The sequence below is a fragment of the Chionomys nivalis genome, chromosome 8, assembly GCF_950005125.1.
Source record: "Chionomys nivalis chromosome 8, mChiNiv1.1, whole genome shotgun sequence".
NCBI lineage: Eukaryota > Metazoa > Chordata > Mammalia > Rodentia > Cricetidae > Chionomys > Chionomys nivalis.
In genome coordinates, this window is record NC_080093.1 from 19844951 (window position 1) to 19871200 (window position 26250).

General features: G+C 43.0%; 1 protein-coding gene across 1 annotated transcript in view; it reads right to left on the reverse strand.

Annotated features, from left to right (window-relative positions):
* The window catches only part of Cc2d2b (coiled-coil and C2 domain containing 2B), a 77430-nt gene that overhangs the window by 41982 nt on the left and 9198 nt on the right, over nt 1-26250 (reverse strand). Inside the window, exons 5-15 of the mRNA XM_057779277.1 lie at nt 25443-25526; nt 22181-22379; nt 21890-22026; nt 21660-21788; nt 15619-15828; nt 12374-12471; nt 10737-10877; nt 7012-7114; nt 6739-6857; nt 3012-3189; nt 2059-2209 (exon numbers count right to left, since the gene is read on the reverse strand). Of these exons, the coding sequence (XP_057635260.1) occupies nt 2059-2209; nt 3012-3189; nt 6739-6857; nt 7012-7114; nt 10737-10877; nt 12374-12471; nt 15619-15828; nt 21660-21788; nt 21890-22026; nt 22181-22379; nt 25443-25526 (1549 nt within the window). The remainder of the gene's footprint in view (nt 1-2058; nt 2210-3011; nt 3190-6738; nt 6858-7011; nt 7115-10736; nt 10878-12373; nt 12472-15618; nt 15829-21659; nt 21789-21889; nt 22027-22180; nt 22380-25442; nt 25527-26250) is intronic.

A 26250-nucleotide genomic window follows, 5' to 3' on the forward strand; every position in this document is an offset into this window, starting at 1 on the left:
GGAGGCAGAGGCAGGCAGATCTCTGTGAGTTCGAGGCCAGCCTGGTCTAGAAGAGCTAGTTCCAGGACAGGAACCAAAAAGCTATGGAGAAATCCTGTCTCGAAAAATCCAAAAAAAATAAAAAAGAAAAAAAAAGAAAACCCTAAGAAGATGAAAGAAAGAAATGGGGGGTGGGGGGAGGCTTTGGTCTGTGTTCTCCGAGACGTGATAACAAATCTACTTGCATGAGAGAAGAGTGAGGTAATCGAATAACAAGGGGGTAGAAATGTTCTCCTTTCCTTCATCCCTTTTCTGAGTGCCTCTTTTCCTCCTTTTTCCCTTACCTGCTCTACTGATTTAAAAATAGCAGACACATCCTGTAGCATTGTTACAGTCATTAAAAGAGTGGAAGTCAGAAGCAAAGTCCCCTGGACTGGGAGATAGCTCAGAACAGGACCTTAGTGCAGCTCTCCAGCACCCAGGTTAAAAGTTGGGCCTGTGGCACACCTACGCAGTCCTGGACTAGGGAGGCCTGTGACATACCTATGCAGTCCCAGACTAGTGAGGCCTGTGACACACCTGTGCAGTCCCAGATTAAGGAGGCCTGTGGCACACCTACAGGGATCCTGGACTAGTGAGGCCTGTGGCACACCTACGCAGTCCCAGACTGGGAAAGCAGGAGTAGACAGATTCTTGGAGCTCACTGGCCAGCCCGCCTACATTCACTAAGAGGCTCTGTCTCAAAATAAGGTAAAAAATGACTGACAAAAAGATATCTACCTACACACACAAGCACAAACACCACACAAATACACAACACACATACCTACACAGACAAACACCATATAAATACACACCACACAATTACACACATACACACACTTATACCCCCACATTCAACACAAATGCACACACACCCCACACAAAAACACACCCATACAGACACACACCACACAAATACACACGCTTACACCTGCACAGACACACAAACCCTACACAAACACATGTACACATCCCAGAGCTCACATTCCAGAACCCACACTGCTCCTGCTCTGTAGGACAAGGAGAAACACAGGCATTCTTGGCAATGTTTATGTTTCCCAAAGACCTGATTCAAGACAAATTCTTAATCTAATTTTGATACCTGGATAATTTTTTTTGCAACCAAATACTGTAAATGAGGTGTTTTTTTTTTTTTGCAGGGGCGGGGGTTCCTTGTGTAACAGTCTTAGCTGTCCTGGAACTAGCTCTTGTAGACCAGGCTGGCCTCGAACTCACAGGGATTCACCTGCCCACCTGCCTCTGCCTCCCGAGTTTTGGGATTAAAGGCACCATCACAGGCCAGTCGATTTTTTTTTTTTTTAAAGACTTGCTATGGATCCCAGGCTAGCCTAGACCTCATTATCCTCCTGGGTCTTCTGAGAGCTGGGAGCAGGTACTACCATTGCTAGTGTTGTGTAAATTTCCTCCAGACTGAAGCATTCTGCTTTGCAGGGAAACAACTCAAAATAGCTTCAGGAAGTCCCTGAAACTGACCAGATTCACTAAAACTGCCCCCCACCCCTAGCAAAAATGAGCAATAAAAGTTGAGAAGCCCTCTTAGAGGAAGGGAAGCTGAGCTTCCAAGAAGACTCTGAGACCAGACCAGCTGCTTGGGAGAAGCAGAGACCAGCCAGGCTGCCTAGAAAAGGTTTAGACCAATGGAAGCACCTGGAAAGAATGCCCTCAACCTGCTGAGCTGACTGCAGGCTGTGCAGTGGGCTCCAGGTCCCCAGCTTTGGGAGCTGTCAGTCATGCTGGGGTGGGCTTTGGTGATGCAGCTGTCTTTCAGTCATTTCTGCTCCTATAAGCGACCTCAGTACAAATCACTGGTTCACCAAGTTGGACTTTGGTGGTGTGCACTTTGGTCTGTTGTGGGTTCCCTAACTGGGGTGAGTAGACATGCGTGTTGCATCTCCCCCAGAAAAACTGTGTCGCAGAACACCCAGCTAGGATTCTTTACTCATGAGTGTGACCCAGGCTCATTTAGGACTTGGTGCCCATGAAGAAAGCCGAGGAGAGGAGATGGTCAACACTCACTGCTCCCTATGCCTCCATCCAGCGGTGCGACCAGTTTATCGGAGCTAAATTCTGTATATTCCAGGGTAGTCTTGTCTTTCAGCTCTGTCTTGTTGGGCAGAGGCAGATAGAGTTTAACCAGTAAACTTGTCCTTTTGCTTATTTCATAAACCTAAATATAAAATAGATAATTGAGAACTCAACAAAAGGCAAAACAGGAGCAACAGAAAAACTCTCAATAACACATCAGTATCATTTTTGAAAAATACTATATAAAAATAGCACCGTTCTATGGCATTTTCCTCATACAGTCAAGGTGTGAACAGGAAGCTGGCAGGTCACACAGCGACGGGCTCACAAAGCAGCAAGAACAGGAGGCGGGGACAAGCTAGAAAAACTCAGTTTTGTTTTCACATTGACTCACTTCCGCCAGCAAGGCTCCACCCCACAGAGGTCCAACAGCCTTCCCAGACAGTGCCACCAGCTGAGGACTCAGTAGTCAACCACGCGCACCCATGAGATCAGGGGCCTGCCGAGTGTTCATCTACCCGCTTTCCTAAAGGGAACCAAGATAGCAACAAGGAAGGACGAAAGAAAAAAGGATGAAGAACAGGCATGGCAAGAGACTGAAGCCACCAGGTCTGGGCTAGGAAAACGTGCAGTGATTGATGCTCATGCTACCCGTAGGCCTTACAGTAGCTTAAGCAGGTCCTTCACTATGAAGAGGAACACTACATATGCAGGGCTGATGGGAGCTCTAGTGAAACAGAAAGATCTGAGGATCAAAAACAGACAATTCTGTGCTTAAGACATGAAAGACCACAGCAGAGGGAGATTATGCATTTATTACTAGCTATAGACATAAGGCATTCCATAATATAAAAGAAATAACCTACTATATATATCAGGCATTAACAAGAAAAATGACACATTTGTCATAAAATAAGACACAAACATGAATGAAAATGGCATACCTCCAAGCAAATTGTTTCGGGCCAGTATAACAGTTGAATGTTAAAAATCTGTTGAAACATGACTTTAAAATCAAGCTGTAGGGGAGACACAGAAGTGCAAGAAACCTGCTTATCATTGTAAAATATTTTGATAAAATATTTGAGCTTCTGAATTTTGGCTCTCCTTTTTTGCTCATATCTAAAAAAAAATCAAACAAGTCATTAGATGACCCACAAAATCAGAAACAATGTAAGATGCTATTTTTTCCCCTCAGAATTACCTTAGGAAGTTAAAAAAAAAGAATGACTATTTCAAATGATAAATTCTATCTTTAGGTCAAATAGCACCTGCCTGTGCGTGTGACAAAAACGTTCTCTTTATAGTCAATTATTTTTGAAGAAAGATAGATGTACATTCAAAAATAGAAAGGAACTAAAAGCAAGGTTTGGCTGTTAATTCTGCCAAGCCATATCTCAAAGAAACTATTAACACCAACCAGATGTCTTACAAGAGAGGGAAGGGGAGGCTATGAGGGGTGAAGGGTTTGCATAAAAAACAGAAATATACAAACACACACACACACAATTGTAAATCCCTTAGGCTCCAGGCTGTGTGCCCCTTTCCTGCAGGGGCAAACACCATAATAGAAAAGAAATGGGTCACTTTCTCTATGGAAACACTTGTTGGTCATAACATCACCTAACCCGTGAGGTTAGGCCCAGTGAGGAGTAAGGCTTGATTTTAGAACTGTTCTTTGGAGCTAAGTCCTAGACCTAGGCCTAAAACCACCTGGTCCCCATTGCCGTAATCAATTTATGGGCCGGAGCCTCTTCCCATTGTTTGTCTACCCCTTGTAGCCCTCTCAGGAGGTCAGGGGACAAACGATGTTTATTGTGTCTCCCCTTCTCTTCCATCTTCCCAGTTACCCCCGAGACAGCCACCCTGTGTGGTGTTCTCAACAACATACACACAGATTGTGCACTAGGAACGTAAGTATAAAACCACTTGGTGCAACTCAAAAGTCATATTGTGTGACCTGAAAAACAATGCCTAAGTGATGGAGGTGGTTTTTGTATTTTATCTGTTGTTTTTATTGGTTAACTAATAAAGAAAACTGCCTTAGCCCATTTATAGGCCAGCCCTTAGGTGGGTGGAGTAAACAGACAGGATGCTGGGAGAAAAAAGCCGAGTAAGGAGTCACCATGATTCTCCCACTCCAGACAGACGCAGGTTAAGATCTTTCCTGGTAAGCCAGCTCGTGGGCTACACAGAATATTAGAAATGGGTTAGATCAATATGTAAGAGCTAGCCAATAAGAGGCTGGAGCTAATGGGCCAAGCAGTGTTTAAAAAAATACAGTTTCCATGTAATTATTTTGGGGCATAAGCCATATGGGCAGCCGGGTGCCGGAGACGCAGCCCTGCCGCTCATATTACAACACCTAAGCTCGCCGCCAAAGAGGTAGGCCTCAGGAGCAAACAACTGGCAAGCCACCCCAAAGCTCAGATATAGCCTAGCCCAGTACAGGCCTTGATATGCTGAGAACTAACCCCAGGGTGGCGATGCTTAGCTGGTGAACCAGTCCCCAGAGGAGAGCCCTGACAGCCCGATAACCGCGCAGTGGCCTGGTACAAGAATTGGACCTCTGGGAATGGTCTCTAGGATCACACTGCTGTGCTTCCAAGACATGGCTTCTCTAGCCTCCGTGTTGATACCCATCAGCAAGGAGTCTTTGAGACTCTGTGTGGCTCTGGCTTCAGCAGCCACTGAACTTCTGGCACCATCACTGGGCTCATGCAGGCTGCTGGCCAGCATCCTTGACAATTTCCTGGACCTCCATCAGTGCCATCCACAGCTGGAGGGCTTCACGGCAGATGTGGGTTGAGCCCCCAAAGGTCAGAAGTGATCTCACCAGAGATTTCCCCAGGGAAAGCCTAGAGCAGCATTTCTGCCCAAATGACTGTTCCTGCTCAGTGAGATGGCTGCTTAACTTTTATATTAGCCTGACAGTATAAGGAATGCTTGTTTGAATACACTGAGCATATTTGAAAGTCAAGTCTTGTGTGGACATCCTAATTGCTGTGGGCCTTATAGATCATAGACCTTGCTCTCTGTTATGAACATTTATCAACTCAAGATTACATTATCTTCAGGAAGCTGTGCCTGCTTTCTTCCATTGTGAACCATCTTTAATCCTCCCCATTTCTCTTTCCTCTCATTTCTGGCCTTGGCTCAGCATTTACTTCTTTCTAAAGAATAGATTCTGTTCCACTGTGAAGGGCAGCCAACCACACCATCTCACGGCCATGGCTGTATTTCCTTTTGCCTTAACCATGCCAACCCTTTTTTAGGTTCTCTGACATGTAGGTCCTCTTTCCTTTCTCTTCTTTCCTCTTTCAGGTCTCAGGCTCTCCATATGTCTAGAAATGAGCTCGAACTGAATTACAGAAGAATTTCTGGCAGTTAGACAGAAGCCAGCATTCCTCAGGAACTTATAAAATGGGTTTTGCCATGCCCCAAGAGTCCTTCCTCCCAGCTAACCTCAATATAATATAATATAATATAATATAATATAATATAATATAATATAATATAATGCAATACAATCGGCTCCTTATAATCCACACGGTTTGTCCACCCCTGCTCTCTGTGCTGTCTCTTCTCTACTCTCTGCTCTCTGGTGTGCTCTCCCCTCTTGTGGATAGTCCTGGCCATGTCCAGTCTACTCCCCTTTCTCTCTGCTCTGGACTCTTTCATATGTCTTTGGATATTTTCTCTCCCTTATTTACAATAAAAACCTTCCCCTAAATGGAGCGGTCATATTGACCATTCCTTTACTGATTTCTTTTCATGGTTTGTTTCCCTTGCTTCTTTTGGATGGGCATTTTGTACACATTTTACCTAATAAATTATCTTAGGCCCTCATTAAAGGGCCTAATAAAAGGCTGCTTTTTTGCTGGACCTCTCTGCTCAGAAAGAGGTTGTGGTGCTAATTGTGCTCTCTGTCTGCTAGTCTTTGTGTTTTCTTTTCAATCCATTTGCTTATAAATGTGCATATTTACTGAAATATTTTGTCCATGTTCCAGCTCTAGGCTAAATGATGCATTCACAATGCTCAACAATGAACTCATCCGCCTCCTCTGGGAGAGAGAAGTAGAAAACTAGATGCAGTTCGGTGCCCTATATCCTGTTTACGGGAGATGGAATCTGTAAGCCTAGTGGATGGGAGAAATCGTCTATTTATTTACACATAACGTCTTAGGCAAGGACAAGGAAGAAATCTGGGAAAGAATGAAATTTGTACTGTCAAAGAAAGGAACTGTCCAAGGGGCCCTCTTGCTATGGAGCAGTTTTCATAAGTGATAGGTGCTCTATAATAAGGCAGGTGACAATATAATAACAGTGACTTTATATCCCCACTCCTACCTGAATAAAAATCACTACCATGACAAAGTATAAAACTTACTAATATATCGTGCTTGCTAGTAAAAACAGTTCAGGCTTCCCTCAGGAATGTATTTGATATGTGGCCTGAAGCAACTTAACCTTCCATTAGAATCAATTCCCCCACTTCAAAGATGAGGATAACATCACACTCCATAGAGCAATGGGGACAACGGAACATAAAAATGCATATATGCAAATGTAGCAGTGTCAAACAAATGGCACTCAAGAAATCCGACATCGTTATTCGAAACAATACAAGGGGCAACTGATGAGAAAGAAACAGTTTGCTGAGGTGCTTACAGTGAACACTTGGATACATTGGTTAACTCTGCTGAGAAAGAAAGCCACGGCACCAGCGTAATTGGCTTCATTCTATCCATTTCCAGTCCTTCCAGGTCTGAAGCTGGATAGGGGCATCTCTAGAAACCAAAAGAGGAGGACGGGTAATTTAGCATGGGAGCTGTTTACAGTTGGATTCGTCTGCTATCTGTTGCAAATTCCAAGAAGCGTGTACCAAGCCATGGAAGACTTCAGCAGATTAAGATGGCCGGTGTCATCACGCACGTTACATACCTCTCGTGTGTCTTCATTCTGAAGTGGCATTTCTTCACTTTCTTCCCCAGACACTCCTGACATTTCTGCTTGGTTCTGCTCATTCCATGTGTCCGTTTTTATCCTAATTAACAATAAATAAAATTCTTTAGAGCAGAAGTAATTAGGTATTTGGGAGTTGTTAGAGAAAATTTTGGGAAAAAAAAAAAAACCCTTCCTAAGCTTTTCTGCAGTTTTCACGGGTTTCTTCTTCGTGGGTAAATCTGCCACCAGCATTTGCAGGCTTTTCGAAGGTCACCTCTCCTCAGGTGAGAAAAGTAACAAGAAGAATGGGGATAATGTAACTGAAGGTCATGCATCTAAAATCCCATTTTTCTCTCTTGTGGTTTAAGGCACGCAAGCATGACCTGGTGTAGAGGTAGAACAAGGTAACCGGAAGGATAGCGCGGACCCGCTCCACCTGTTCTCTGGGGCTGACGCACTAACAGTAAGAAGGTCACAGCGCTGGGACTGTTTCTGCTACTGTTGGCATTGGCTAGCTCTCAGTACTTACTGAACACGTGTGTCCTAAGTACTTGATACACATTGACTTAAGTCTCACAGCCGTGTGCACTGGGCACTACTACAATTCAACAATTCACTTACCTGGAACACTTTTTCTTCATTGGGGAGTTTTGTGATTTTCAGTTCCAAGTTTCAGTTTTTATTTTGATGCTTTCAGAAGAGAGTCGTTTGGGACGATGTATGCTCTGTTCCGAGTGTAAAAGGGCACAGCTACTCTGCAAAGCGGTTGGGAGGGTCCTCAGAGTGCTAACCAGATTACCATGTGACCCAGCAATTCCTCAGCGAGGCGCAGTCGGGAGAAATGAAACCTCTCCATACACGTGAAGACTGATTACAAACAGGAAGGTGGTTTCTCTTCCGGGTGATGTAAGTACTCTACGGCTCCGGAATATATTTAAAGATCGACAGACTGTCAAGTATATCCTAGTAGAGCCGTTTGCCTTTCTGAAACGGAACACGGGGTGGCTACTGCGTGTAACACCTGTACAGGCTTGAGACCAGGGCACGTGTGCTGAAAACCCAGCCTCGCCCACAGCCCTGCAGAACGCAGACAAATGCCTGCTCGCATCTGAAAGTCAGGCTGATGCGAAGGCCGAATGCAGTCAGTGCTTTATGTGAAGTGCATAGTCAAACATTCGGAGAAAGACCAAGGATAACCGTTGTTGCCTTTCTCTGATTCACAGCCATCAATGTGCAATCAGCTGGCTTACTGTACTTTAACATAATCGCCCAAATGTTATGACATATTAAATCACTCAGGGAGATTCAGTTTTAAGACTCTTGGGCTCAGACCATGCGCCACACCCAATTAAACAGGAACCGTGGTTGTTACAAGTCCCAGGTGATTCTAATGGACAGTAATTTAGAGAACTAGTGTTATTAATAAGTTCTGAGGCTTTTATATCTAGAATCCCTTTGGGATAGTTACTGAGGTAGCGTCATCTTGGGTTTGTGGACTCCTTTTTATTCTGAGCCATTTGGAAATGCCAAGATCTTGGTTAGTCTAGTAGGGGTAGGGTCTCCCCTTGTGTGACTTCCAGCCATCTTCTCACACCTTCAAATCTTAAGCACCTCTTAGTGATCTGAATCCCCTCTAGGTAGTAGTGGCCAACAGAGAACATAAGTGAAGCCAATATCTAGATGAACCTGAGCTCTCTGTATTCGTCAGTGGTGTGGTTTGGAGTCAGTAACTGGTAGCAACTGGCTCAGACAGTTTCTCTCTACCTTTTAAAAAGTGTGTGTGTGTGTGTAACATACATTTATTTCCATCTATTTATTTATTTAGGTAGGGTGGGTGGCTCATGCGTGTGAACACCATGGCACGCATGTAGAGGCCAGACGACAACTTGCAGGACTCAGTTCTCCTCCTACCATGTAGGTCCTGGGGACAGAACTCCGGTTGTCATACTTGGCAGCACATACTGTCACCCACTGAGCCATCTCGTCAGCCCAGGTCTCTCGAAGCTTAACGAAGTGGTGCTCACACTTGACAAGGTGAGTTTCCAGCTGGAATGAGATGAGCAGCTTTATCTTCAGCTTCCTGCTAGTTCCCATCAGCCATTGCCACCTTATAAAACATGCATTAGCTGAGACTGCCTTTTCCTCCATGTCAGAGATCCAATCCGTCTCTCAGAAGCATTAAGTGTGCTTAGACATTCTTTCCTGCTGTGTATACAATGCCCCCCACCACATCCCTGCACCTCTGACTGTGGTAAAGTGCTCCCTGGTGTTCCTCTGTCTTCTGTTTGGGTCTCTCCTCCTCTTCGAAGCCACTTAAAGCCATTTCTCAAGTATCTGTTCCTGAACCTCTCCTAATCTCACTGTCTCCCCTTTCCTTAAGGAGTATCATGGACACTGGTGCCATCAGCTGTTAATATAAGCTACCACCTTCCACGTATGTCTAGCTGTTCACTCTGCTGCCTCACTGAGGGTATTATTAGGGAATGTCAGATTCTGTGCTCCAAGCCAAACACGAGAAGGAGGCAGCATATCGGTGCCAAGCTTTCTTGTCACAATTCGTCTTCTCTGGAAAGGTGGCTACAATCTTGTTGAGTTAGGATTGACCAGGACCAGGCTGGTTGGTAGGACAGGAGCGGTGAAGTTGTCCAGGACAGAGAGGTCTCAGGAGCATTAAACACACTGCTTTCCTGGTTCATCTGAAGGGTACTTACTGGGGCTAAGTCCTGCTAGGATCAACCGAGAAACTGACACTTCGGGATTTAGTGCAGGCGTTTCTAAGGGAAAAAAAAAAAAAAAAAAAAGCACCGTGGCAAATGCCAGCCCAAATCTGTCTAATGCTAGGAAAAGTCAACAGTGAGGACTGCAGTTCAAAGCAGTGGGAATAAGACTTGGGAACACATACTATGGTCTCGATTCTGAAGAGCCTTGTGGTGTCTGTGGCTGTCCTCTGGAGTTCATGGTGCATGGGTGTGTTGAGTGGTTTAAAAGATTAGAAGCAAGTTCAAGTTCATATTGATTTGGGAGTTTAAGATGAAATCCCATGCTGGGTTTGGGTTCAGGTACTGTCAGAAATGCTTTTGTTAAAAGCTACGGCACAGTAGAGGAATGACAGAAAACACACCTCCCCTACTTGCCTGAAATGACACTCACCCTTAGCAGGTTTGAAAAAGATAGCTGCAGGACAAAGACTTGTCAGGAGGGAACTTGCATGATTGAGAATTCCCACATTATAGTAGACACACTTTTATGACTCAGTCTAACTTTTTCATATATGTTTCACTATTTTTAATGTATGGAGCATGATTGCCGGATCCACGTTCAACTTTGTGAGGAAGTGCCAAGCTGCCTCTGTGGAGACTTTTGCTGCTCAGCATTCTTGGCGGCATTTGCTTGACTTTCTGTTTTTAGCCATTTGAACAGGTTTGCTAACACTGTGTCACTGTGGCTTTAACTTGCACGTCTCTCTGGCATGCTGCTATTCGTGTGTTCATGTGTTCATTTCTTGTCCACTTACCTCCTGGTGTGCATCTGTCCAAACCCTTCGCCCACTTTCCAACCAAGCTACCTTCTAGATGATTCGTAAGATTTGTTGAGATCTTCAAGACACAGGCCTTTACACATAAAATCACTGTGCTTCTTCACCGTCTTTTCTCAGCGAGTGTGAATTCTCTGTGTCCGCAGGCACTTCCTTGAGGACCAATGAACACAGAGCGGCCACTTACCTATGAAACTGCAGCTTCACTGGGGTGCTTGTAAATCCTTGCTTTTGCCGGAGAGATTTCATCTGTTTCCAAGTCTGCAAAACACTGTGCAGTAGGGCGTGGTCCTTTTCCCTTTCTGCGTCGTACATTCGCTTTGTGTTGCTGTGAAAAGAATTGCAAACCGAGAGCAGGCTGCTAGGCTAGAGCTGGGGTCGCATGGAGCATCGTAGAGGCACATGCTGGACTGAACCGATCTGCGCCCCCTACTTGACACACATCTGGAACCTCTACCTTATGATGCTTTCCTTTTGTCCACTGAAAATGCAGCAGAAATGGACTCCGCAATGGTTTTTGTTTTTTTAATCACTATTCAAAAGTGCTCTGCTAAAATGTGAACTTTCTGGAAAAAGGGAAACCTCCTAACTGAGGAGTCAGAGACATCCCAAAGGAATGGGCAGAACATGCCGTAAGAAAGGAACCATAAAGAAAGGGGCTGGGAGCCCTGACACTTTGGTGACGTTTCTTGCTATGTGACATTGAGATCATTTGTGGTTGGTACTCTGCTATTTATGACCAAAAGTATAAACCAGTCAGTGCTTTTATTTGCACTAATACAAACTTATAATACATAAGTTTTATGTTCTATTTGGGCAGCCCTGCAGCCGCTAATTTAGGAAGAGTTCAGACATGCTCAGGTTTCAGGCTCTCAAGAGATTTCGATGAGAAGTAATGATGAGGATGATCCTGAATATCGGTCACTCTAGGAAGGGGCTGGGGAAAGACTGTTATTTAAAATACGTGGGGGTAGAGAAATACCATTCAATATTCAACCTGTATCACTTTCTTGGTGGGTAGATCCTGCTCTCCAAAGTCCTTTTATTAAGACATTAAAAACCATCGCCCATGACCATGGACCCCTAATTAACTTTAAAGACCCCACATCCAAATACTGTTATTAACAACCCATTTGGAAACTCCCCTGATGATACTGCTGAGTGACTAGATCACGAGGATTCTAACTAACCTAACTAAAATCTGGTTGTACCACTGGTTGGTGGTGGGGCTTCGCTGGAGGAAGCAGATCACTTGAGCATGACTTTAATGGACGCATCTTGCACCTAGACCTTCTCCTTTCCTTTCTCTCTTTCTGCTTCCTGTCTGCATGCTATCAGCTCAGTATCCTCCTCTCCTGCATGGCTTCAAGCCTCCTCAGGCCTGTCACATCCTTTTGGAGCTCCTGTGATGGAGTGTCAGTCTAGGTAATGGCTCTCAGGCCACCTAGGGTGATTTTCTGTTTCACAGACTAAAGATCTTATCTCCAAGGTCACCGACTTCTCTGTCTGCTCAATCCTGCTTTTAAACCAAGTCAATTACTCTACTTTCCAGCTCCAGACTTTCTCCTCAGAAGTTCTGCAAAGATTTTCATCAAGAAATCTTTCATTGGTAGATATTAAACCTACCAGTGTTTTCTCATGGTAGTTCTATGAAATGTTTCTACACAAACACAAGCCTTAAGGAAAGACTGGCGACATCTCTGTAATCTCCTAAAGAGTAGGAAGTTCTACTTTTTGAATTTTATATATCCCACAGCAAGTACAGCTTATCTTCCAATCTACTTAATAAATGTTTGATGCATGCAGGACTCACTCAAAACCTACCTTATCTGCCAGTAATAATCTTGTAATGTTTCCCTGGTAAACTGGTTTATTTCTGTGTTTTTGCTAGCGCATTTGGTAGTCTCTGTCAGTGCTTTGAGCTGCAATCAAGAAAAGAGGTTTTTGCTATATTTTATATACATGTGACTGCTGCTCTAACTCATCTGTAGAAACCTAAATCCAGATGTGTGCAACGGAAGCACACAAAAAAGTGTAAATTTTATCCTATCTTACATAATTTAATAATTATTTAGTAATGAAAACAAGGTAAGACTAGACCAATACATGAGTAGAAGAGATGGACCTTATACACACAATGGTACATAAATATATTCATCAGACTACAGTAAAGGCAGCTCTTCAAGTCAGTACAGAAATGATGCTGGAAGCCCCCAGGCTCAACTTTGGAGACAAAGCATCAAGTTGGAGCTCAATTTTATCCAAGACACACATAGGATAAAAGGTTAGAGTTATATACGTATATCATAGTAATACACAGAAGAGTATTTATAATTTAGCCTGTCAGATAGGGACACTATCAGCTGCAGTTAAATGATCATTTTTCTTGGTTAACAGAATAAGGATTGATTTGTAAGACTACAATGTAGAAATATGTGATGAACTATGATCTCAAATAGTTTATTTTATGTATAGAGCTATGAGCATAGACAGTAAAGATAAAGCCACTCTGTGAATATATTCATAGATAGTACTCTATGGAAATAAAAATTATTGTTGCTAGTGGTTTTAAAGATGGTATAATTTCCCAGGTTTTCTAGCCCCAGCCTGTGAGAGGGCTCCCACAACACCTCGGCACCAACCAGGAACCTGGCGCCAGGCAGTTGGGCACTATTATCTCTTTGTGATGAGGAAGCATGGTCCTACCCAGGACCATGACATACTAAGCAGGACAACAAGTCCCATACACAGGCCTGGCGCAGTCCACCTCAAGCTTCTAGGAGAAAACATGAGCCCACTCAGAATCTTACGGTGCCAAGCAGACAGACACTACTATGGTGAGCAAATGTATGGTGTGGTATGGGGGGGGGGGGGGAGAGAGAGAGAGAGAGAGAGAGAGAGAGAGAGAGAGAGAGAGAGAGAGAGAGAGAGAGAGAGAGAGAGAAGAGAGAGAGAGAGAATGGGTCATGTCCTGTGGACAGGGGCATATCTGAAGAGCTGAAATAGGTGAGAAGCAGGTTGAGGTGGGGAGCCTGATTGCCACCCAGAGCCATGGTGATGTCTGGACCCGAACTGTTGCCAGGGCCCATGTCTGGGTTCATGGCTCTGATGCAGCCTCAGTTTCTGTTGATGTCCATGGCTCCTGATACCATCAAAGGCTGAGAGGCTAGGGCTGTACATAGTTTAGCCCAGCCCCTCACTGGCTGCAACACTAGGGAGAGCTGTTCTGCCCCTCACTGGCTCAGCAGAGCACTCAGGAGAGACCTACTCCTCACCTGGGCAGCCAGCACAATAGAGCTGACCCTGAGGGCATGTAAGCAGGAGAACTGGCCCCTCTCCTTGCTCACTGTTGTAAGGAGCAATGCAGGAGAGCTTACCCTGGTGGGGAGGATGAGGAAGAGCTGGTGGGCTGACCAACCCTGCAACTACCCAGGCCCAGAACCAGGGTTATGAGTTGGCCCACTCCAACATCCACCTCATCCATGATCTACAGGTGCACGTGAAGGGGCCAGTCCTGCAGATCCAAAGCTGCCCAGGATCTCCACAACACAGGATATCTAAGAGGAGTACCAGTGACAGTCCAGCACTGATAGTGTAGCAGAAACCAGAGGCTTCGAACCAGACCAATGAGTCTGCAATGAACACTTACACGTAAAGACATATGGATAAAAGGGCTCATTGTGTGACTCACTGTGTCACACTGCAACTTCCATGACAAGATTTTTTTCTTTTTTTCCTTTCTTTTCTTTTTTTTCTCTTAAATTTTATTTTATCGGGGGGGGGGGCATTGCAAGGGCAGAGGGCAGATATGAAGGGACAGGAAATGAATGGGATCGAGGTACACAATGTAAAAGACACAAAGAATAAATAAGGAAAGTTTAAAAAGGGATAAAAATTTGTTAGGCACATCATATAGAGCAGAAATCTGTAAGTAAAATTACTCTCAAGGACCCATATCAACTTCAGAATCAGCTCCTCTGTGTGTGAACCACACTATACTAAAACCTAGAATTTTTGGTATCCATAGGGACTATTCTCATGTTACTACTCTATTTTCTCCTCCTATTAAATTCTATCACACAATCAATAACATTTAATTCTGAGATACCTGGTGGCTCTGTCAACATTGCACAGTTAGTGAAATACTGTAGTATTTAATTTCAAGCAAACTCAGTTGACTGAGACCTACAATTTTTTTTCTCTGAGAGAATATTAGTTAACAAAATGTTTGGGTGCCAAGAATCCAAAGAAAACTTAAATGAGAGGCAGCACAATAATCAATGGATACATCTCTAATGTTTCTCTAGAATGTATGTCCATAGATGACTACTTCAATTAGTCATCCTCAGAAGAAGACTGTTCAATTTCACAGGAAGTTCAAGACTGTTACAAATGCTAAATTGCAAGATGTTAAAGTGGTGCCTCTTAAAGCCATTTGTGGTGGTTTGAAAGAAAATGGCCCCCAAGGGGAGGGCACTAATAGAAGGTGTGGCCTTGTTGGAGTAGGTGTGGTCTTGTTGGAGGAAGTATGTCACTGTGAGGGTGGGCTTTGAGGTTTCATATATGCTCAAGCCACAAATGTAATACAGATCACTTCCTGTTGCCTGTGTGTCAAGATGTAAGAACTTTCAGCTCCTTGTCTAGCACCATGTCTGACTGCATGTTGCCTTGCTTCCCACTGTGACAATAATGGACTAAACCTCTGAATGATAAGTGAGCCACCACAATTCAGTGTTTTCCTTTTTAAGAAAGAGTTGCCATGGTCATGGTGTCTCTTCACAGCAGCAGAAACCCTAAAACATCATTATAATTTCAAATGTTCTTGCATCATAGAGCCAAGAGTAGCATGAACTAGTGGATGCTTTATCTGTGACAAACATCCTATGGGGTAGGTTTGAGGCCATCTCATCAACAAGTCAAACCTTCCCCTTTGTTCTCAGATGACTGTTCTAGTGGGTTAAATCTTTAGGCATTAAGAGAGAAGGTTCTCTGCTAACTGTTCTATTCCAAGAGCGTCCGCTTCCAGTTTTAAGAGTTGGGCCCTAGAAAGTCACCCGTAGCCCCCTCACCTTCTCATAGAGCAGCTGAGATGAACTCTGCTTCTGCCTGTCCTGGAAAGACTCACAGAGCTGGAGCAGCCTGGCACATAGGACTTGTTCTTGATTGAAGAGCGGGTGATGGCTGAACTGCAAGCCCACGATGTTAAGATCCAATTGGTACATTTCCCTTTGACCATCCATTCTGTTCCTAAAACAGCATCCCAGGTCAGATTTCACTGCCTTTTAAAGAAAAATATGTCCAAGTTTATTTGATTCTGTTGCCTTCGAAACCACAAGTAACTTTTTCTTATAAAATAACATGTCAGGCATATTTAAATTTCAGAGCTTCAGAACTGTAAAGCCAGCAAGTGGTTCATCTTTGAAATTTATTTGCACTCTTAATTTAATAAAATAGTTTTATATTACATTTTTCTTTTTTATTACAATACCTTATTTTAGCACAGAATCTTAATCATCTTGCTATAAATTATTGTCATAAATTACTGTTTACGTGGATGTTGGACTTTCAATTTACAAGACCCAAAATAATTTTTATAGGAACACCATGGCAAATTGTGCTACAACTTTTGCGTTAACAGTTTTGTCTTGTGATTCAGAGTTAAATGGAATTATCTATTAAAATTATTTATGAGTGAGTATACTAGTAATTGTCTGAAGGACAATTCCTTGAAGGAAGCCAGGCTCTCTAAGTGGTCTAAGGACACCATCCCTCTATCTACAAAAGATGCCTCCATTTGGACCCTATTTTTCACATCTGATGTGGGATTCCCCTCTGTATGCTATGAATATGTTTTATTACCATTGATTAATAAAAAAGCTGTTTTGGCCCATGGCAGGGCAAAATATAGGTAGGCAGGAAAACTAAATGGAATGCAGGGAGAAAAAAAGGCAGAGTCAGGAAGACATCATGTAGCTGCCAAAGGAGAAAGATTCCAGAACCTTACTGGTAGGCTATAGCCTCATGGTGATACACAGATTAATAGAAATGGGTTAATTTGGGGCTGGAGAGATGGCTCAGTGATTAAGAGCACTGACTGCTCTTCCAGAGGTCCTGAGTTCAATTCCCAGCAACCACATGGTGGCTCACAGCCATCTATAATGAGATCTGGGATCTGGTGCCCTCTTCTGGCACGCAAGCATACATGGAAGGAATGTTATATACATAATAAATAAATAAATCCTTAAAAAAAGCCAGGCGGTGGTGGCGCACGCCTTTAATCCCAGCACTTGGGAGGCAGAGGCAGGCGGATCTCTGTGAGTTCGAGGCCAGCCTGGTCTACAAGTGCTAGTTCTGGGACAGGCACCAAAGCCACAGAGAAACCCTGTCTCGAAAAACCAAAAAAAAAAAAAAAAAAAAAAAAGAAATGGGTTAATTTAAGATATAAGAGCTAGCTAAAAATAAGTCTGAGCTATATTAGCCAAACAGTGTTGTAATTAACATAGTTTCTGTGCAAATGAGCAATCTCCATTTACACACCTCCTTTATAATTGTTTCAGTCTGTAGGTCTTGGATTATATGCAAAATGGTTCATCTTTGACTTAATCCGCTGTCTTCAATTTAAGCATGTGTCTAAACTTGTGTGCGGCTGAATTTTAGTGATGTTATTTGAGAGAAATGATGAGTTACTGAGCATCTGATTCCCAGGACTGGATTCACCTCAAAAAGACAGCCCTGAGTCCTCTCTCTGGATCATTCCGGTGTGAACCCACCTCAAAAGGACAGCCCTGAAGCCTCTTTCTAGATCATGCTGGTGTGAATCCACTTCAGAAGGACAGCCCTGAGTCCTCTCTCTGGATCATTCTGGTGTGGACCCACCTCAAAAGAACAGCCCTGAGGCCTCTCTCTGGGTCAGTCTGGTATAAAAGGCCTACTGCTGGAGTTGAATGGGGATTTTTTTTTCCTCTGAAGTTCACATTGAAACTAGTGCTAACAGTTATTTAGAAGTAGCACCAAGTGGGACTTTTAGAAGGTTATCAGCCCTCTTTTCTCACTAATCACATGATTAATAGCTGCATTTGATTAATGGTTCCTTAGTCTGCTTTCTATTGCTGTTAATAAAGACCAGGGTCAACAACAACTGGGAGAGGAAAGGGTTTACTTGGCCCACATGCTCTATAGACTTGGCCTACAAGTGGAGACATTTTCTCAGTTGGGGTTCCTTATCCCAGAATAACTCCAGCTTGTGTCAAGTTAACAAAATCCTAACCAGGACAAATAGAAGAAATAGTTCCCTCAAGAGTTGGTCATCAGCTGTAAAAGTCTATTTTGCCAAGTCTCTCATGTGCCCTGCCTCTTGCCAGGACATGCTGCACTGTCTTGGGACTCTGCCAGTGCTGTAGGAAATCCTTCATCCAGTAGACTTTAAGTTACCTGCCCACTTGGGCGTGGCCTCTTATACTATAAATGATGATATAAAGCATGTCCACTCTCTCTTCCTGTTGTTGGACTCAGCTGCTGTTTTCCCGTTCAAGCAGAGGACTGTGATCTGTGAGTCTACCCCTAAATAAATAACCCTGTATTGTAATCAATTCTGAGCTAGTGTGGGTTTTCTTTTTAGTGCCAGTAGCTGTCAGAGATGACTTACCCAGGGTTTTAGCTTCCTACCCTGTAATCTACTCTGACAAAGCATCAAGTTCTAAATGCCCAAAAGGATCCAAAGAAGGTAGATGGATACCTATAGGAATGGATGATCTAAAAGAAATTAAGCAAGCTGTTGTAATTTATGGCTTGCATTCCACATTTGTTAGGGAGATGATAAAGACATGGGCTTCTAGCAATAAGGCTGCCCCACACAACTGGCTTCAATTAGTTTCAGCAGTCCTGAATGATGGGCCCTCACAGCTGTGGAAATGTTATTTGAGAGAAGAGGCAAAAATTTTAGAACAACAGAAAAAAGCAAAAGGACTTGAGACTTCACAAGATCAAATTCTTGATGAGGGCACATATCCTGTCCCACAGGCTCGAGCTCTTTACGATGAACAAATCTTGTCCCTATGCCACAAAGCAGCCTTAAATGCTTGGAACAGGATTCAAGAACTAGTAAAAAAAAATGAATCATATACCAGGGTTAAACAGGGCCAGAGAGAACCCTTTAGTGACATTTTACAAAGATTAACTAAGGCTGTACAAATAGGAGTAACAGACCCAGAAGCTAGATGAGTACTTACTGAATCTCTGGCTTTTGAAAATGCCAACTTAGAATGCAAAAAGATACATTAGATCAGCACCAATGGATGAATGGATCCTGCATACAATGAACATTGAGACATTTGACTATAATACTGAACCTTGAGTAGGAGAAACAATTTCCAAAGGTATGAGCAGACATCAAAATGCCAAATGTTTTGATTGTGGTAGAATAGGACATCTGAGAAGGGATTGTAGACAATGAATTCCTAGAAATAATGTCTCCTCTGGGAATGGCAAAAATAAAAGTTATCAACCTTCTGGATTATGTAGAAGGTGTGGCAAACAAAAGCCCGACATTTGACCAATGAATGCAGATCAACAAAAGACAGACAAGGCAACCCAATACCATCAGGAAACTCCTTGGGGGCCCCCAAGTCAAAAGTGGTTCAGTCATTCCCAGTCACTATGAGGGTATGTCTCACCAGAAAAATTTAAAAATCCAGAGCCTTCTATAAAAAACTATCTGTTTTTTATACAAACATGGAAAAGGAATCAAAAATCCCAATAGGATATAGAAAACATATATTCTGGCAGACTCCTATAGATGATCAAAGACCAAAGCTGAGTATGCATATAAATGGCATTGTAATTGTTTGTTTGATAGACACAGGTGTGGATGTGAGTATCATTACTCCAGAATCTTGGCATCCAAATTGGCCTCTTCAAGAGGCAGATGGAAAAAAGAAGGGCGGAGTCAGGGAGAAACCATAGAGCTGCTGCCAGAGACAGACTTTCTGAAACTTTGCTGGTTGGCCATGACCTCATGATCATGCACAAATTAATAGAAATTGGCTAAATTAATATGTAAGGGTTAGCCAATAAGAAGCTAGAGCTAATGGGTCAAGCAGTAGTTTAAATAATATGGTTTCTGTGTGATTATTTCGGGGCTGAGCAGTTGGGAAACAAACAAGCGGCCCTCCTCCAACACAATACTTACTGGCTGTGGTCCTCAGAAGCTAAAACAGTAACTGAGCTGATGGAATGTCTAATAACAATCTTAGGACATGAGTTTATACTATAAGCAAAAGCTGAAGGAGGGAGTGACTACAGACTTCAAATAGTTCAGCTGTCACAGAGGTAAGGTGCTTTATGAGTTCTCTGTAGCCAGAAATGGTCAAATAAGTAGAGCATTCAGGAGGCAGATTTTAATTAGACAGTAGGAAACAATTAGAACGATGGGGGCACAGGAATGAATTATCTTTTGAGTTACTAAGTTAGAACTTTCACTTCCAAAAATTCTCCATCTTGGCATACAGGACCAAAGTTCATCCATGCAACCCATAAACCAAGGAATTTCCCTTTCTCTTATTAACCACTGTCTTCATCACTGTTCTATTGTGTGAAAAGACACCATGACTATGGAAACTCTTATAAAAGAAAGCATTAACTGGTGCTGGCTTACAGTTTCAGGGGTTTAGTCCATTATCATCATGATGGGGAGCATGGTGGCATGAATGGTACTGGAGCAGTAGCTGAGAGCCACATCCTGGTCTTCAGGCAGCAGGGAAAAAGAGAGAGGGACAGAGAGACAGAGAGAGACACAGAAGGAGATATATATAGAGAGACAGAGAGACAAAATTAAACACACACAAAGACAGACATAGAAAGAGAGACAGAGAGGGAAAGAGAGTTGGAGAGCGGGAAAGAAATGGAAAGCGAGGAGGAGGAAGAAAGAAGAAAGACTGGGCCTGGCCAGCTTGGACTTTTGAAACCTCAGAGTCCACCCCCAGTGGCATGCTTCCTCCAACAAGGCCATGCCTCCTGGTCATTCTCAAGTAGAATCATTCCCTGATGACTAAGCATTCAGATATATGAGCCCTTAGAGGTCAGTCCTATGCAAACCACCACAGAGGCTCTTTGCCATTATATAGCAAAACTGAATGCATATAAACCTAAAACCAGCATTTCTATTCTGTGGTATTTACCCAGCAGAAAGTACACACACATGTCTAGTCAGAACACATGTGCGGACCTTTCTCAGAACTGTTGTTACCATGACGAACTGGATACACCAGACATCCATCAGTTGTTGTGGGGAGCTGCGGGCTGTGTTTCTGCCGCCCCAGCTCCTGATCGCCTGGCTAGCTTATGCCCCGAAATAACAACACACAAACTGTATTCTTTTAAACACTGCTTGGCCCATTATATCTAGCCTCTTCTCAGCTAACTCTCGCACCTGGACTAGCCCATTTCTAATAATGTGTGTAGCACCCCAAGGTGCGCTTACCGGGAAAATTCTAGCCTACGTCCATCCTGGGTCGGAGCTTCATCACATCTGCCTCAGAGAGGAGAGCTATCGAGTCTGAGCTCACTTCCTCTTCCTCCCAGCATTCTGTTCTGTTTACTCCACCCACCTATGTTCTAACCTATGAGGGCCAAGCAGTTTCTTTATTTTTTAACCAATGACCTTCCTCCATCAATCAGTAGAAGGACAGATAAATGAAATGTTGTCTTCATACAACTGATTTCCATCCAGGAAAAAATAAGAAACTATTGCCTCATACAAATAGCAGTTTTCTATGATTCCATTTATGTAAAAGAAACAAAGCTAACAGGGGAGAGTAGTGCACAGTGCCAGGACCTATGGCAGTCATTCCCCTGAATGCCATTCGATGGGGTTTCTTCTCACAAAGTCAGAATCATACACATTTTGAATTGTGGTTTTTGCTTCACATTGTATTTGAGTATTTCCCATCATTAAACAGACCTCAATAATCTTAAAGATTTTTATCCAAGGTTAGCTATTCTATGACTAGGCTCAGTATATTTAGGAAGTAAAATAAAACCATAAAACATGTGATAACTGATACTACAAGAGCTGATATCCAAGCACGATTACAAACAGATTACTGCCGCTTACCTTCCTGTGTACAGTCTTCAGTGCTGGATTCAAAGATTCCTTGCTCGTGCTGATCCTAAAGTTCCAAGATTGTCTAATAGGTGAAGGCAATGACATTATCTCTCCACTTTCTTCGAACCAACATTTTCCCTATCAGAAATATGCACAAAATCTAGTAATTGAATATTTCACTAAAAACAAATGTCACATGTTAGCTGCTACTGGTCTAACACATTAGCTGGTACACTTGCCTCCTGGAGGCTGAGCAGGCGGTTTTCCATTTTGTTGCAGATCTTTTTACTCGTCACTGGCTTTTTTTTAGCGTAGAATCCTTCATCTTCTAAGATGCGCGGCATCATGCCTTTTGGCAGTTTACGCTGGTTGGCCACTTAATGATAAAACTCAGATAAGCACTTTAAAGTCCAGAGTGGGCTAACTAATACATATAAGATCAGTATCTTTTACTGCTCCAACATGCACATAAATCAGCACCCTGTAACACGGCACATGCATGACTTGTATATTGCGGGGGAGTGTATTACCTGGAGAACTACTTGGCAAAAAAATATTTGCCTCCTGTTTTTGTATCTGCTCTTGATCATCTTCATATTCCGCAGCTTTCACTTCAAATAAATCCATTAAAATGACTTCTTCCGCAAAATCCTCGTCTTGGCCCTCAGCAACATTTTGTGAACTATCACCAAATGCAGAGGGTTTGAAGTAACTATCACTGACTGATTTCTGTTGGATATCAAAAAGGAAAGCTCAGTCTGCATGCTTTCCCCCATGACCAGTATGCAGACAAATGACACATTATGTTTCCCTACTGTGGCCTTCCAATTCATCTAGCCCAGATCAAGTGCTTGCTGAAACTATAAAATGTGTTGTTGATAAAGTATGTTTTGCTGAATATAAAGGAACTTGTTTAAGGTATATATTTCTATAGCTCAGTGTTCAATTCCCCAGTGACTGTTGCTGAAACAGAATAATACCTTAGGCCCCATTCTGCCCTAGGGAAATGGTTCAGACACAGGACCCATACAAACCTACAGAGATACAAGACCTATGTACAAGTCTTCATCCGACTTCCTCTGTTGTAAGATCTTTGACTGCACAGTGACACCTGAGACTGTGTGAATACAGTTAACCTTGAATCAGGGGGCAGAGCCAGCAACTGGCTGACTGGAATTAGCCATGGAGAAGCCAGGAATACAGATAGAGAAGATGCACAGGCAGGAGCAGGGAGGAGTGTAAGAGATTTCCCGTGCTTTCTTTGATCCGGGAAGTATGCAGAGAGCATCAGCTGGTCACTCCTCCTCTGCCAGTTCTTTGATCTATCAGGTTTTCACCCCCGATACCTGACTCCTGAGTCTTTATTGATAATAGAGTGACTGAGATGAACACATTTTGGCATCCAATGTGGGGCATGAGATCATGCTGCGGCTTCTGAAGCCACCACCCCTCCAGCACTGCTCAGGATGCTTCTCCTGCCACCCCCCATACCCTTCCTTGCTGTGGCTCCCCACGCAGTCAGGCCCCCAGGCCAGCCACACACACCTGCTGCAGGGACCACAGACACCTGGGCACCCGCTGGTGCCAGGGCTAATCCTCTACAGAGGCACAGGGGACACTCCATTCCCACAGGCTTCTGCAGACACAGATCTAATCTCACTTTAAAAGGCCGGGTGGTGGTGGCGTACACCTTTAATCCTAGCACTCGGGAGGCAGAGGCAGGTGGATCTCAGTGAATTTGAGGCCAGCGTGGTCTACAAGAGCTAGCTCCAGGATGGGTTCCAAAGCAACACGGAGAAACACACAAACAAAAAAAGAAAATCAAACAAAAAAGATGTGCTTAATAAACAGAAAGGGGTAATAGAGACCCCAGAAATAAATTACACAGTGCTTTCTTCACTTCAGAGGTTTTAAATGCTGATGAGAAAGGAAGGACTGCTGTGCAGAGACACTGGGTAGTAGAAAAAAATGGCTGAATTAAATCAGCCTGTATATTTTAAAGATGTGTTGACCTCAGAATGGAAACCAGGACATGTGTTACTGTGGGGACTAAGTTTTGCTTTTTTTTTTTTCCATAGGAGAAAAAATGCTTTGGATACCATCAAAACTGACAAAGATTAGACTCAAACAGGAAAGACCTCTAATTAAGAGAGGTGTTCATCAAACACCTTGGTCATTCAATCTAAACTACCTTATAAGACAAACAAATGCCTTTCATTTGTTCAGGTATGAAAAAAGAAAAAGAAAAAAATTATTATTAAAAGATAATACTTTTTCTGTTGCCAAAAATCATTTTCCTTAACAAAGATATAACTTGCCAAAAAGGAAACTCCCCAGAGTTAGGGTGGGAGCAGGGCTCTGTTTTTGTCTTCCCAGGAGAATAAAGGAATCCAGCTAAGGAATCTAAATATCACTGGACAAATGAGACATCAGAAGAAGGAAGATGAGTCATCATGAGAAAATGTCCCAGTAAAAAAGTAAATTGGCCTAGTGGTATAGCACATTTCCAACAGGGTAGATTTTCATAAGTTCCCCAAACACTTGTTTTTGCTGCTCTGTACAAACATAAAAGGCAAATGGTTTCTTTGTGGTCCCAATTCAATTAAAAATTAAAGCTGGTTTTGGAGTTGAAACATGGCTCTCTCCTTCTCTAAACCCAAGTGTTCTTGTTAAAGAAAAATCTAAAATCTCTGTCTCACATCTGAAGAGCCACCTGGTATGAGACAGGAGAAAAACCAAAATTAAGAGACTATTCTATTGCCACTAATCTCATATTCTTTGTTTTTATTTGATTCTTTAAAACTTTTCTTAAGGTATAAATATTACCTCAAAAAAATTAATTCTAGAAATAAGCTTAATCTAACTTCCTTTACATGTTTCCGGGCTTGAGTCTGAAGCAGGTAACTAGGAATTAAGCTTGTGTACCCCAGATGTATTTAACAGTATTTAAGATCTTGGAAGGACTGAAAAATAGCTTTTTTTATATGCAAATATTGGATGAGTCCTAATATGCTCCAGGAAGAAAATAAGTAGACAAAAACATCTGCATTGGGCAGTACTAAGACTTATGGAGAAAAACAAATCAGGGGAAGGGCTGGGTGGGTTGGGGCTATTATTTTAGGACTTTCAGGCACAGTATTTTCCATCAGACATGCAAAGGTAGTGAAGGATACAACATGAAGAAAAGACAAGACCTTCTAAGGTGAGGGTGTATGCCTGCAATCTTAACACTCAGGAGGCTGAGTAGGAGGGTCCAGAACTCCAGGTCAACCTGGTTTACAGGGAAAGACCCTGTCTCAAAACAAAACACAGTACACACACACACACAAGAGAGGGGTGGGGGATGTTGAGAGAAAATTGATTACACTGTGTAAAGATGCCACTGTGATTGGTTTAACAAAAAGCTAAATGGCCAATAGCTAGGCAGGAGATATAGGTGGGACTTCCAGACAGAAAGAGCTCTGGGAAGAAGAAAGGGGGAGTTGCCAGCTGGACACAGAGGAAGCAGGGCATGAGGAAGGAGAAGTAAAAGCCATGGGCCACGTGGAAGCACATAGATTAATAGAAACGGTTTAAGTTATAATAGCTACTTAGAAACAAGCCTAAACTAAGACTAAACTTTCATAACTAATAAGAAATCTCTGTGTTGTTAGTTGGAAGCTGGCTGGTGGGACAGAGAAAGACGCATTATAAATGGATCCATCTCCTGTCCAGCTCTTTCATCCTATGCCTTTAATAAATTGCTGGTTTGGGGGAGAGTAAGGAAGTAAAATAAAAAAGAACAAAGTCAACCTGCTGAGCAGACCGGCTCACGACAGAGTCTTCTTCCCCGCTCAGGACGAAAAATGAGAGACCTTCATCCAGCGAGACTTCAGTCTGGGGGTTAAACAGCATCAGACAAGTGTTTAATGAAATGGATACATGCATTGTCTACATTCAAGATGAGAAACCGTTCCATAATAGGGCAGATGGCAGCTTAGTATATAAATAGAGACTGCTCGTATGTTCCCAGCCACCCAGACCTGAATAATCACACAGGAACTCTACTGATTACAACACTGTTTGGCCAATGGTTCCGGCTTCTTAATAACTAACTCTTACAACTTAAATGAACCCATTTCTATTAATCTGTGTATCGCCACGAGGCTGTGACTTACCTAAGGTTCTGGTGTCTGTCTCTTTCAGCAGCTACACGGCATCTCTCTGACTCTGCCTACTCTCTCTATGTATCTCTTCCAGCCTGCCATGGGCCGGAGCAGCTTTATTCATTAACCAATAAAAGCAACACATATATAGAAGGACATCCCACATCATTAGTAGAAAACATAGAACAACAGAGCAGCTATTTTATCGGCTCATATTACTTAGCTTTGGTTCATAACTTACTTTTACCTCTTTGCTTTTTTAAGTGTTTTGGTAACTATAGTGAGAACCAAAATAGAGGAAAGCCAAGATCTCCTTCTCTACCCTCTCATGCTGACCGAATAGTTAGAGGATTGTTTCACAATTTAATCGAACTGCTGCTCCATGTCAATGCTCCAATTCTCACGTGTTCTAATCACATATGCTCACACACCCCCACATGCCTTGCCATCCTATT